The following is a 13,293-nucleotide window of genomic DNA, read 5'->3' on the forward strand; positions in this document are numbered from 1 at the left end:
CAGTATTCCCAAATACAAAAGGGGATGGGAAGGTGGGGTTCATGGGGGAGGGGATCATAGGAGTTGGGGGGCTGGCAGCCCAGTCCACAGAGACTGGGAGCCTTGTAGGGAGGAACCTGCCACCGTTCCTCCGCTGGACGTTCCAGCAAGTAATAGGAGGGGCCTGGTCCATTGTGGGGCAGTCCCCGTGCCTGGCAGCAGCTGAGCCAGGTGGGGGCACAGGGAGCTTTGAGAAGACTGGGCAGCGCCCCCTCCTGACCCCGAAGTGGCCGTGGGGAGGAGGCAGTGGCTGAGATGGCGCCCAGGCCCTCGGCAGTGAGAGCTGAGCCAGCTGGGTTCCCTATACCCAGCACAGAGCCATGCCCCGGGGAGGGTGCGGGAGGGGAGGGGTGAGGGCTCAGGAAGCTCCCTCCAGGTTCCAGGGCCCAACCAGTGGCCTGGACAGCATGGGGTGGGGGCAGGGTGAGGAGGGGGGAGCCAGTGCGTTCCTCCACACCCAGGGTCACCTGGGAAACCCAACACGACAGACATAATCATAATAATTAACCCATAGTAATAAATACTCAAAAACCTCTAAGAGATTGCAGATACAACAATGTTAGCTTATCGCCTGGGGGTCGGGGGCTAGGGACATGGAGGGGCACAGCAGCACTGTGGGCGGACAGGGACATGAGGCAAGGGGTCCAAAGAAGAGAACAGAGAGGACACAGCCGGGGCAGTGGCGGTGGGAGGGCAGCCCTCCCGAGGTGGCCACTGCCCCCGGAGCCTGGGCCCAGTGGCCCAAGAGGGCGTGAGGAGGGCGGCTGGAAGGACTGCCAAGTCACCTTGAAGCCACCAGGAGCAGAGGCCAGTGGAGGGACACCCCCCAGGGGTCTCCCTCTGCTGTCCCAGAGCCAAGCACTGCATCTTTCCATAGCAGAAGTCTTGGCGGGTGCAAGGTGCAAGGCACCTGCTTGGGGAGCCCCTCCCAGCAGCTGCAGGTGAACCCACTGGATTAAAGTCAGGCCTGGGCCCAGCCTGGAGGAGTGACCGAGCAAGACCTGTGCATTCCTGGTGCAGCTGCCCCTCTGACCAGCAGGGTCAGCACTGGCTGGCCCTGGTGCTCCTGCCCCCTGGGCAGCGCTTCCCCAACAGCAGGTGGCCCTGGATGGTGGAGTGGGAGAGACCTCTGGCAGTCAGCCAGTGCAACTGGCCCATGTTGGGAAGGGGGCAGCTCCACCCCCAACCCAGCCAGGGTCTTCCTTATCCAGCACTCAGCCCTGACTCCTGGGCTCACCTCTCTCTGCTGCTGAGGACGGCCTCGGAGAGCCAGCCAGGCCCTGCCCTCCCTGGCACTTTGTGCTGGCATTAGCGGGGACCGCCAGCCCCACCTACTTCTTGGGAGCAGAGGCGGACAGCAGCACCCCAGGAAAAGGAGGCGTGGAGGAAGGAGGAGGGGGGTAGGGTCTGCGGCTCAGTTTGTGGCAAAGAAGTTTTTTTTGTTTTCCTCCCCCCCCTTTTTTTTCTTATGTAAAAAAGTGCACGAAAGCTGGGCAGCCTCTTCCTGGGCAGCAAGTGTCTCCCGGGGTGGGATGGGGAGAGAGGGGCGCGGGGAGAGGGGGCGCGGGGAGAGGGCACCTCAGCTCGCCACTGCAGGTGGCCTGCTCCTCCTATTGCTTAGAAACTTGAGTTTCAGTTTAAATCCCGGACAGTAAAAAGAGCGCCGAGGCCCGCCAGCGCCGTGGCCAAGTCACGGATGACAGAGAGAGAGAACAGCTTAAATAAATAAAAATGGAAACATCCGCTTCTGGATAAAAACCCGCAGTGACAGCTTCTCCCCTGGCCCGCGGCGGTCAGGACACCCGGATGACCTCCACGCTGCCCGAGAAGCTGGCCTGCTTGCCCAGCGCCACGAGCTCCTCGCCCCGCGTGCGGCCCTCGGCTCTGGTGTCCTCGGACTCCATCTGGCAGCTGCGCCGTTTGAACTGCGAGTCGGGCGCCGGCTCGTCGGGCCAGCCGGTCCGCGCATCCCGGGGCTCAGCCCGCGCCGTCTCCCGCCGTCGCAGGTCGCCACCGCCGCTGCTGCCAAAGGGCGCCAGGCGCGGGCCGCCCGCTCCCTGCGCGCCCTCGGGGCTGAAGCACCAGGGCGCATCGGGCGACGGTGTGCCGGGAGAGTCCAGCGGCGGCACCCAGGCCCCAGGGCCAGCGGGCTGGCTGGGCCCAGGCAGCCCAGGCACCGACAGGGCGGAGAGGCCGTGCCGCGGAGTCTGCCGCGCCGAGTCGCCAAAGTTCAGGCCAAGGCCGTGCGCCGGGGAGCGCGCCGGGGAGCCAGCGGGGGCGCGGGGCCGCCGGCGGGGCCGCGGGCGCGTCTCGGGCGCCACCGCATCCGGGCTGTCGGCACCGGGTGAGGGCAGGCCCAGCGCGCCCCCAGAAGGGCTGTCCAGCTTGCAGAGTTTGGGTGCCTCGCCCGGGTCCGGAGGCCCGGGTCCGTCGGGCAGCCGGCTGGGTGCGTAGGCAGACTTGATGTCCAGCGAGAAGGAGCGCTTGAGGCGGTTGGTGTCCTGGAGGCGGTCGGAGGACAGGTGGAGGCCCCGCAGGCCCCGCTGCAGCGCGCTGGTAGCCGGGGCGGCGGCGGGGGCGGGTGGCTCCCCGCAACAGCCGCCGCTGGCACCGCTGCCCTCTGTGGCCGCGCTGCCGCCGGCAGCCACCACGCTCCCGGCAGCGCCGGTGGCCGCGCTCTCTGAGGTAGGTGGGGGCAGTCCGGGCAGCGGGGCTGGGCCAGGGAGGGGCTCCGGAGTCCCCGGGCAGGAAGCCGCGTCCCCCTGCAGCGCGGCCAGCAGCTTCAGGCTTCTCTCGTACTCCAGCAGCTGGCCCAGGAAGTTGAAGTTGGGCGAGATGGAGGGACGCCGGTCCTTGACGAACCTGCGGTGGGAGAGCGGGCGGGTAGCTCCGTGGGTGGGTGTGTGGGGCTCTGTCCTGGGGCCACCCCGGGTCTCCCATGGTGGCGCCAGGTGGAGAGGCTCAGGGAGGGTCCGCTTCCCCTGCCCAGTGCCTACCTGTAGGCGTCGTCCGAGGACATGCCCATTGTCTTCATGATGTAGGCGATGGCGATGGTGGCAGAGCGGGAGATGCCAGCTAGACAGTGCACGATGACTTGGCAGCTGGACAGCTTGGCTTTATCTGGGGGCGGGTAGGTGGGTGAGACCTGCGTCCCCAGGTGGGCTTCCCCCCTCGCGACCTCCTGCAGCCCGTGACCTCACCAATGAACTCAATGGACGTGTCCAGCCAGGGCAGCAGCCTCTCACAGTAGTTGTCGTTGATGGGGATGCGAAGGAAGCGGCTCTCACAGATGAAGTCGGGCTTGGGGCAGGAGTTGCTGGCATTGAGGACGTAGCTTATTCCGTTCTGGGTCATCAGATCCTGTTGTCAGGAGGAGCGGGAAGAATGCTTGGGGTTCAGCAGGTCCCCATGGTCTGAAGGCTGAGGAAGGAGCCTCTCCCTGCTGCCCACTCTGCGCCCCTGGACCTGGCCAAGCCCCGCCCACTGCAGGCTCCTTGGCATTTTGCGGCTGGCCTGGGCGGCTGGGCAGCGGCTTTGCCCGCTTCCCTCAACACGGGAGCCTTTCAGAGCTGGCCAGGGGCCCAGTGACATCAGAAGCCTGGCAAGCCTCGTTGGGTGCAGGGCCCTGGGCGGGCGGGCAGCTTCCTGCTTCTCCCTGCGCCTGGCCAGCCCCTGGCCCTCCCGCACCCCTAGCAAAGCCCTCTCTCGCCATACCTTATTCAGGACATCCTTCTGAGAGCCCAAGTAGAGGTGAGGCAGGATACGGGTGAGGCCCACACTGGGCACGGGCAGGCAGGGCTGTGAGAGGCTCATGGGGAGCAGGGCGGCAGGCTTGCCCTCACAGAGGCTGGGGAAGCAGGAGGAGAAGGTGGCAAAACCCCCTGCGGAGGAGAGGAGGGGGACCTGAGGCCAGGGCCAGCAGGGGCACCAGGCGGGAACCCCAGGCAGTTGCCCATCAGCTCAGGGCTCACCCACGCCCCGGGGGGACCCAGCTGGAGCCCGGCCCGAGCAAGCGCGTGAGCAGACTAGTGTAGTCCCTGTGGCCTCTGTGCTGGAGGCGGCTCTGGCCGGCCGGGCGGCGCCTCCTGCAGCATTTACAGTCCGCACCGACGCCCACATTCCTCCCCACGCTAATTAGGGGCTGGCCCCGCGAGGACGCTGCCTTGATGCCCATAAACACGGCTGGAGGTGGGTAAGGACAGTGCCTGCCTGACCCTGAGGCTGTGGGGGTCTCCTGTGGGGACAGGCGGCGGGGCCAAGGCCCCCAGCCAGGCTAGAGGAACCACGCCTCCCTGCCTTCAGCTGGCGTACAGCCCTAGGCCGGGGCTCGGGTGCCAGGGCTGGGAGGAGGCAAGGGCTTCTGCCAGGGATGTGACATCACCCTGCGGACTGGCTCAGTGGGCAAGGGCCATCTGTGGTAAGGTCAGGGCTGTACTCTGTCCAGCAGGAGGTAGCAGGTGCACGTGGGGCTGGAGCGGGCGCCCATGGCAGCACACAGCCAGCGTGCCCTGCTGCTACAGCTCCAGGTTGGGGGAGGGTCTGCCCAGTGTGAACCAGAAATTGTGAATGGGTCAGTAACGATGGCCCAGGTGCCAGGTCGCCAGGGGCTGAGTAGGGTGCCCGCTGAGGTGGCCTACCATGGGTGTCTGTGGATCTGTCCATGTTCCAGGCAAAGTGAGGGGCTTGGGGGAATCCCATTGGAACCCCTATCCCCCATAGCCAGGAAGCCGCCTGCAGACACTAAAGCCTCTGCAGGGTTGCGGGCTGGGGGTGCCACTCTAGGGCCCCCTTCTCCAACTCCCACAGGATCCTGTGGTTGCCATTCATGGCCAGAAAGGGAGGATGCCCCAAGCCCCCCCATTGAGGTGGACGGGGGGGGGGTATGCACTTGCATGGCCTCTGGGTAAAAGTTCCCCCAGGAGGCGTGAAGGAAGTGGCATGCACACCCAAGCGGGGGGTTGGCTCCCCGGGCTCACCTGTGAGGATGGCCACGCTGTCAAAGCAGCCGTCCAACTTGCTGAGCAGGATGGAGAGGAAGCTGTCGGCGGCCAGCACGCTGGCGTCCCGCGTGCTCTGGTCATACACCACGACGTCCTGCGGCTCCGTGGCCTCCACCTGGAGGGCAGAGGTCAGGCTGACACTGGTACGCCTGTCACTGGGACCCCACATACTTGCTGCTGTGTGAAGGAAGGCAAGGGGATGGAGGGAGGGGCCACTGCCACGCTTCTGCCTGGGGGGGGGGGCGGGGAGGTGGGCCGATAAGGTGTCCTGCCCACATCCCTACACTGTCTACCTGCCAGGGGACACCTGGACAGGTGTCAGTGTTCAGGGCCACAGCAGCAGCCGTGGGGCGGGGGAGTGAGAGGGCTTGTGCGCGCGCACGTGTGCACACACGTGTGCACACACACACACACACACACACACACGGAAGGCATGGACGGGTGTTCACTGAGGCCAGGCTGTCACTGAGCAGACACAGGCAGGGGGGCTGGGCAGGGCCTTGGGGCCCAGATGTTAAGCGGCTTTTGCTCAGATGGCAGTGGGCACCCCCAACACCCCCTGGGCACACTCAGCCCTTAAGCCAGCTGAGCCGCCAACCTCCGGGCTGCATGATGTCACCGGCAGCCAATCACCTCCCACTCTGGCCTGGAGCCCTCGCTGGGGGTGATGCGTCACTGGATTCCCCCTCCCCCCGCCACGGGAGCCACAGGGAGCCTGCTGTGGCTGCAGAGTGGAGTGGGGGAGGGGGGAAGGTGGGGGCAAGGCACGGCCAAAAGCTCCATCCCACCTGGGTCTTGAGCTTACACGGTGACGACTGTGACCCCTCCCCAAAGCCCCCAACCCCAATCACAAGGCCTGGAGGGGTGGGGGGTGTCAGAGAGAGGGGCCAACTGCACAGCTCACTGGTCCAGTTCCCCACATCCTCAAGTGGATGGGCCTGGGAAAGATGGAGCTGGCAAGCGTGCCCTCGGAGGCTACTGGAGCTAGGGGCCTGGGAACACCAAATGCTCCCCCAAGCTGTCCTGTACATCCCCCACACCTAGACTGTACCAGCTTGCTCCCCCCTCCCTCTGTTCTTGAGCCTGTCTGGGCCCTGGAGACACTGGAGGCCAGTGCAGGGCGTGCAGGGCTCTGGGTGGGAGCTGGGGTCAGCAGGCTCAGGGAACCAGGGAACACGTAGCAGGGGGGACCCCATGGTGGGGGCACCTGGTGGTGGTAGAAGGCATGGCCCTAGGGCTGTGGACTGTGGAGGGGTCCTGGGCGAGCGCGGGCAGAGGCAGCCAGCTCCCGGTGGGTGCGAGGAAGGGTCGGCGCCCGGGTACCTGGCTGCGCGCGGCTGGCTGGATGAGCTCGGCGATGGTCACCTTGCCCTGCTGCAGCCGCCGCTTCACCAGCTTGGAGCAGCAGATGTTGACGGAGCTCAGCACGTGCCAGCTGTTGTACTCCACGAAGGAGCGGCTGTCGATGACCAGGGGCCCCCTGGGCCCGCCCCGCAGAAGGCTGGCCAGCTTCTTGGCGTCCATCACCTTCCTGGGGAGTCGGTCCCCGGCCATGGTGGGGCAGTGCACAGGGCGACCCCCGGAGTGGGGAGGGTGTGATCGCGCGTCCCAAGTGCCCTAGCACATGACGGCAGGCCTGCAGGGGAGAGGGTGAGCTGTCAGCAGCTCCAGCCTGCCCAAGGGCAGCCCCGGCCAGCCGCACCGGGAGCCCAGGGCACCTTCCTCTCAACGTGGGGGGTGGGAAGGCCTGCGGGAGACCAGGTCATCTCGGACAGCAGGACACCGTGGTGCAGGGTGGGTCTCGGGTCAGACCAAGGGGTGCTTCCCCTGGGCCCTGGGGTCCCCTGACCCACATCCCAACAACGGACCCCCAACAAAGCAGAGCGTGTGCCCCGTGCCCTCTGACCTGCTCTTCCCTCCCCCGGCACTGCTGAACCCAGTGTGTGTGTGGGGGGGTTGCTGCTCTCTAAGCTGATGCTCACAGTCCCACCCACAGTGGGCTCAGGGTGAGGCAGGTAGAAGGGCTGGCCAGGGTCCTGGGGGCTGGCCCCTTGGCTCTTGCCACTTGCTGCGTGCTGGTGCCTGCGCTGCAGAGGAGCCAGGGCAGCTAGAGCACTCAGGTCAGCGTGCCTGGGACCCGTGGGCTGCTGCAGCCTCCATCTGCCTGCAGAGCCCTCAGCTGAGGGGTGCACGGGAACAGCTGGATAGCTTGGGAAGCCTGGATGCTACGCTCCCACCCCTGTAAAGCTTGAGCTGCCTGCCATTTGCCAGAACTATCCAGGTCCACCCAGGAGGCACACAGTTTGACATAAAGATGAGGAATGTGGGGCTCAGAGCAGGAATATATTCCACACAAGGTTCCCATGTCGGCAGGTGCTAAGGACAACAGAGGCAGCCACGGGGGGGTTCTGTACTCCCTTGCTGGGGGCAGGCAGCTCCCAGCCCTACCTGTGCCCAGTCCCTGCCATCACCCCCTGCAGCCTGGTATACCTCTCACTGCTTCCACAGGGCTACCGAGACAAGACAGGGCTGCTGAAGCTGATGCTGCGAAAAGGCGGGTGGGTCTGCTCTCCAGGCCTGCAGTGTCCTTGCTCTGCTGGGGGCTGCAGCTGCTAAGCCACACCCACTACATCTGGCAGCATAACGGCCTGCCCTGCCGAGGGGCTCCCAGTCCACGGAGGAGGCGACCCCTGCCTGCCCAGGTCATCGCTGCCCTGAGAAGGTGGGTCCTTGGTCATGATGGTGGGTGTCGGGGGAGGCGGGAGTCCCTGCTTTAGTTTTTGAAGGTGGTGACAGGCCATGGCTCCTTGTCCCATGGGTTGAGGGAAGCAGCCACTTCCACCCTGGCTGAGCCTCTGCCCTGGACAATGAGACGTAGAGCTCAGCTCAGAGAGACCCAGGAGAACGCAAAGTGTGTTCATCTGTGAAATGGGTAGGTGGGGGATCCCTCAGGTGGCTGGCTGCCCACCATCCAGAGAAGCAGAGGATGCTGACTCCACAGAAAGGCATGGAGGTCAGAGGCAGTGAGGCAGGCTCAGGCCAGGAGGAGGGGGGCCTGAGATGAGGCAGCGTCAGGGTCAGGCCAGCAGTCACAGAGCTGTGGGCAGGGGCTGCAGGTACCTGGTCCTGCTGTCCCAGGAACCCTGGCGCCAGAACTGGGCCCCGTCCACCACCCAAGCATTGTTGTTTGCAGCCAAGGGGGACTCATTAGCCAAGGCAGCACCTCCACGGTCGCCATGGCAACAGCAGAGGCACCAGGCAACCTTGTCGGCTCCCGGGGCTGCAGCCGCCAACCTTGGTAGGCTCCCCCCTCCGCGAGTGGACAGGTTGGCAGCCCCCTTGATGAGCCCCAGCTGCCCTGCACTGGACCCCACCTGGCGCTGATCCCAGGTGCACCCACAATTTTCTTGCTGCAGTTTCTGTACCGCCTGGGGCTGGTCCCTCCATAGGAGGTTGGTGTGGGGGAGGGGAGGCCCTCAGACAGCCCCCAGCCCCTCAGGGGTGCACAGCAGGCCGGGACAGTGGTGCGAGTGGTGGCTTCTATTGGGCCAGGGGCTTCATGTCCAAAAGCAGGTGTTCCGCTCTGGCCTCGATTTGGCCAGACCTCATTCTTGGGGACCAAGGCGGGTGGGATGGGTACTCAAGGCCGTCCTGTGGACCCTCTCCTCCTAGGCTGGCTCGGGACAGGCCCACCTGCATGGCCTGGCTCCTGTGTATGAAAACAGCCCTTTACATGTAGACACACATGCCACTGCAATGCAGAGTCTGGCCACACACATGCGCAACATACGTGTCCACCTGTCCCCAGGGGCAGAGCCCCTACCACATGTGTGCTCCTGAGCACACGCATGACCACCTGGCTCCTACATGCCTGTCCCTGAGCACACACATGACCAACTGGCTCCTACGCGCCTGTCCCTGAGCACATGTGTGACCAACTGGCTCCTACACGCCTGTCCCTGAGCACATGTATGACCACCTGGCTCCTATGTGCCTGTCCCTGAGCACACACATGCATGTCCCTGAGCACATGTATGACCACTTGGCTTCCACATGCCTGTCCCTGAGCACACACATGACCACCTGGCTCCTACACGCCTGTTCCTGAGCACACACGTGACCACCTGGCTCCTACACACCTGCCCCTGAGCACACGCATGACCACCTGGCTCCTACACGCCTGCCCCTGAGCACACGCATGACCACCTGGCTCCTACATGCCTGCCCCTGAGCACACACATGGCTACCTGGCTCCTATGTGCCTGTTCCTGAGCACACACGTGACCACCTGGCTCCTACATGCCTGTCCCCAGGCACACACGTGACCACCTGGCTCCTACATGCCTGTCCCTGAGCACACGCGTGACCACCTGGCTCCTACATGCCTGCCTCTGAGCACATGTATGACCACCTGGCTCCTACATGCCTGTCCCCAGGCACACACATGACCACCTGGCTCCTACATGCCTGTTCCTGAGCACACACATGACCACCTGGCTCCTATGTGCCTGTCCCCAGGCACACACGTGACCACCTGGCTCCTACATGCCTGTCCCTGAGCACACACATGACTACCTGGCTCCTACACGCCTGTCCCCAGGCACACGTGTGACCACTCAGCTTCCACACGCCTGTCCCCGAGCACACACGAGCAGCCACAACCTGCACCTGAGCCATGGCCAGTCTCTCCAGCTGCCTTCGGCTTGGCCCAGCAACAGGGACCTCACACCCTTTACTGACTACCGTCAGGGGCTGCAGGGCCGTGGCTGGCACTCACAGCTGTGTCTCAGGCTACAGCTCCTACCTAGGTGGGCTCATGGGACTCTGTCGCCTGGGGCAGAAACCACTGCCTGGCAGTGCCAATGATGCCCACTCTCACCGGATGCCCCACTGTTCCCAGGTGTGAGCACCGTGGGCGGCCCCCTGACCCATGGAGGTCGGTAGGGGATGGCAGGTCCCTGAGCATCCTGGGGTGAGAGGACTTGGCAAGCAGAGGCTGGGAACCTCCTGGCACCTGCTTCCTTCCCAACAACCTGACCTGTGCAAAGGAGCGGAGGGCTGCTTGGGCCCTGGCTCCTACACTGTGCATCTGAGTCAGTCCAGGGCCTCCACGGGGCACTGCCAGCCCGAGTGGTCCAGCCAGTACTGCCCTGGTACACAGCCCAGCCACTTGTCTCTCCAGCCTGTATGGATGGCTCCCAGAGGCACCAAGCAGAGGGTGGGGCACGGACCTGTTGCCCAGAGCACTCCCTAGGGGTTGAGAGCAGGGTGGAGGCAGGTACTTAGGCCAGACTACAGGAAGAACTAGCCCGGGGCACGTGATCTGTCAGTGGGGGTGGGGGTTATCAGCCAGGGGGACAGCACCAAGGACTCTGTCCTCCTGCAGGTGCCAGGCCCAGCAGCGTCCTGCAGCCTTGACAGAAGACACAGACCCGGGCCCTTGGGACCCCCGGGGCCTGCTGCACCGCACCCAGCCGCACAGCCATCCTGCTGCCCCTCCTCCACTGCACAGAGCCCGCAACCCTCCCTCCCCCTCCACTGCAGCACCAGAGGCTCCTGCGGAAGCCATGGCACCACTGCAACGCAGGGGGCTGCAAGCGGGGAACTGCGGGTGGCTGGGGGGGCTGTACCTCTTGATCCTTGCATGCTGGATCTCTGGGTACCCCCGACCTGGGCCAGGAGGCGGCCACGGGCAGCCTGGCAGTGCCAGCCCCTCCCCCAGCATGCTGCAGACGCGGGTCTTTATTCCGCAGAAGTGGAGGAGCGCGCGCATGGGGGGGGGGTGGCCTGGATCTGCAGTCCCCCCAACCCTCGGTTGCAAGGAGCCTTTTCCTGGGTACCCCCGCAACGCAGGGCCAAGACCTAGCATTTTCCTGACCTGCTCCGCTCCGGGTCCCAACGGGGCTGCCCTTGGGGATCGCGCAGCGCAGACCAGTCTGCACCGGAACGCAAATGGCTTCTTGGACTTGGGTTTAGGCCCCCACCCCCCACCCCTCAGACACCGGGAGGAGGACTGCTGGCCCCAGGCGGAGAGATGACCGGGCCCGGGTCCGCGGCACGCTGCGGCGGGCGTGGGAAGGGTTTCTGGGTCCACCGCAGCTCCGCAAGCGGGAAGCCGGGCCGCCTCCTCCCGGGCGCCCTCCGGGCGCAGCCCCCAGCGCCCCACCACCACCCAGCGCGGGGTCCCTCCCGGGCTCTCTGGCCCCCGCATCCCCTCCCCTCCCCTCCCCAACGTCTCCCTCGGCCCCCATCAGGGCCGGCGCCCGGCTCACCTCGCTCCCGCCCGCCTCGGGGCGCACCGGGGACCCGCGCCGCGTTCAGGGCGCTCGCTCGGCCGCGCCGCCCATGGGCCCGGCGGGGGCCCGCGCAGCCGGGGCAAGGGCCGGGGGAGCGCGCGGGCCGCGTCGCCGCCGCCGCCGCCGCCGCCACCGCCGCGGGGAGCGCTCGCTCGGACCGGGGTGCGCGCACTGCGGGCGGGCACGCGCGCTCGCGGCGCGCATCCCAGCCCCGCGCTCGGCGGGCGCGGCCGGGCTGCTCCGGCTCGGGCTCGGCTCGGGCCCGGCGTCCGGCGTCCGGCGTCCGGCGTCCGGCGGGGCGGGGGCCGCGGAGCCGGCGCGGCCGCGAGTGACAGGCCCGGGGCGGAGGGCGGGGCAGCCGGCGGGGATGAAGTCATGCCGAGCGAAAAAAGCCCCTGACGTCACCTGTAGCCAATCAGCGTGCGGGGCTCGGAGGCAGGTGACGTCAACCGGAGCCCGGCTTTGGGGAGGATCAGAGGCGCGGCCGGGTGTGGGGGGTTGGGGGGTGAGGGTGCCGGGGCTGGCTGCCCTGCGCCCCGCGTCAGGCCCCGCACGGGCTCTTAAAGGCGCCACGCGACTGCCAGACCGCGCGCCGGGACCCCACCTCCAGGAAGTCTTCCTGGCCACAGGGCCCCGCGTCGGTCGGGGGTCGCCCTTCCACCTCTCCGTGAGCAGGCCCGCCACCGTCCTGCCGTCCGAGTCCGCGCGCGGGGGTCCTCTCCACGCGCGTCGGTGCGCGGGGGTCCTCTCCGCGCGCGTCGGTGGCGGCGCCGACGCCGGCTTCCCTCTGGGGACCTCGCCTTTGTTCGTGCGCGGCCGCCCGCTGGCGAGGCTTCCCTTGCTTCTCTCCCGCGTCCCCCGAAAGGCGAGCCCGGATCTCCTGTCCCCCCCAGGAGGACCTGGGAGCGCAGAGAGGGTTGTCTCCGGGTGCACCCCCTGAGTGCTGGGGCGAGGAGCGTCCGCTAGCGCCACGCTGGTCTCACAGACCCACTGGTGACTTTCCAGCGCCCCGTGCGCCCACCCTGACATGCGCGAGTGTGTAAGCTGTCGAGGGCGCACGGGAGCCCGACGCGGTGGGAGGCAGGTCCAGCGGGAACAAAAACGTGGCTGAGGACCCCTGGCGTCCGGGCACGGAGATACAGGGGCTGCAGCCTGGGGTGGCCTCAGGCCACTGTGGGAGGTGACCCAGAGGTTGGGGATGTGTGTGTGCTGCAGGCTGTAGGGAGTCTGGCTCCCTCTGCTTGGAGAAATGCCAGGTGCGTCCAATGTGGCCAGGGTCACTCCCCCATTGATTGGTTAAATATTGACTGTGCACTCACTGGGCCAGACCCTAGGCTGGGCCACACCCCTGAGGGATGCCCCAGGGAGCCCGGGAGCCCTTGGGAGCCTTCCTTCCTGGGTCCTGACTGCCGCATCTCCCCACTTGCCGTTGCAAAGTTCTGGAGTTCCCACCCAGAGGAGGGGTGGCCCTTTGGCTGAGAGGGCTCCAGGGTGTGCCGGCCCATCATATTCCCTGTCTGGGCTGGGAGAAGAAGGTGTGGGGGGGGTCACAGGCTGGAGCTGGCCAGGGCCCGAACAGAGCCGTGCACACAGTAGGTGCTCCTGACTCCGCTAGCCAACCCAGGGAGCGATTCTGGGGCCCAAAGCTGCCCCAGAAAGGGCTGCTAGGCCTACGGCTGGGTTCGGGTGTGTCTCTTCCTGCTTCATCCAGGCTGGGCCTGAAGGAGGGGGCAGTGGCCGCAGGTGGGTGTGGGGGATGTAGCCTGCTGGGTGGGCTGGAAGGAGCTGTCATCGGGAAAAGTCTGATCTGGGGACCCCCTCCTATCCCAGGCATCCGGGTTGAGTTCAGGGTGGGGGAAGGGTGGCAGAGTTCGAGGAGTTCCTCCCTGCCCCCAGCCTTTGCCTGGCCCTGCTGTGGTCAGCCCTTGGCCCAGCAGGTGGAAGGTATCCCTGGGAAC

The 13,293-nt window shown here is 66.3% G+C and overlaps 1 protein-coding gene across 2 annotated transcripts; it reads right to left on the minus strand.

Annotated features, from left to right (window-relative positions):
* Positions 1-1,832: 1,832 nt before the first annotated feature.
* DUSP8 (dual specificity phosphatase 8) lies at positions 1,833-6,720 on the minus strand. Of its 2 annotated transcripts, none has more exons than XM_040971103.1 (6): positions 6,363-6,720; positions 5,016-5,154; positions 3,754-3,920; positions 3,240-3,399; positions 3,036-3,159; positions 1,833-2,043 (listed from the first exon to the last, which is right to left on the minus strand). In XM_040971103.1, exons 1-6 carry the CDS (start codon positions 6,591-6,593, stop codon positions 1,833-1,835), a joined length of 1,032 nt encoding a protein of 343 aa, XP_040827037.1. In that variant the 5' UTR covers positions 6,594-6,720. The 2 variants fall into 2 exon arrangements, with proteins under 2 accessions (XP_040827037.1, XP_040827035.1); XM_040971101.1 differs by having other exon boundaries at positions 1,833-2,901.
* Between the last annotated feature and the right edge of the window lie 6,573 nt (positions 6,721-13,293).

This window comes from Ochotona curzoniae, unplaced genomic scaffold (assembly GCF_017591425.1).
Source record: "Ochotona curzoniae isolate NIBS_2020 unplaced genomic scaffold, NIBS_Ocur_1.0 scaffold_4937, whole genome shotgun sequence".
Lineage (NCBI taxonomy): Eukaryota > Metazoa > Chordata > Mammalia > Lagomorpha > Ochotonidae > Ochotona > Ochotona curzoniae.

Coding starts and splice junctions, on each gene's coding strand:
- DUSP8 (XM_040971101.1), bottom strand. CDS start 6,593: ATGGCCGGGGACCGACTCCCCAGGAAGGTGATGGACGCCAAGAAGCTG. Junction 3,400..3,753: donor AGAAGGATGTCCTGAATAAG/GTATGGCGAGAG, acceptor TCCTGACAACAG/GATCTGATGACCCAGAACGG. Junction 3,160..3,239: donor CACGTCCATTGAGTTCATTG/GTGAGGTCACGG, acceptor ACCCGCCCCCAG/ATAAAGCCAAGCTGTCCAGC.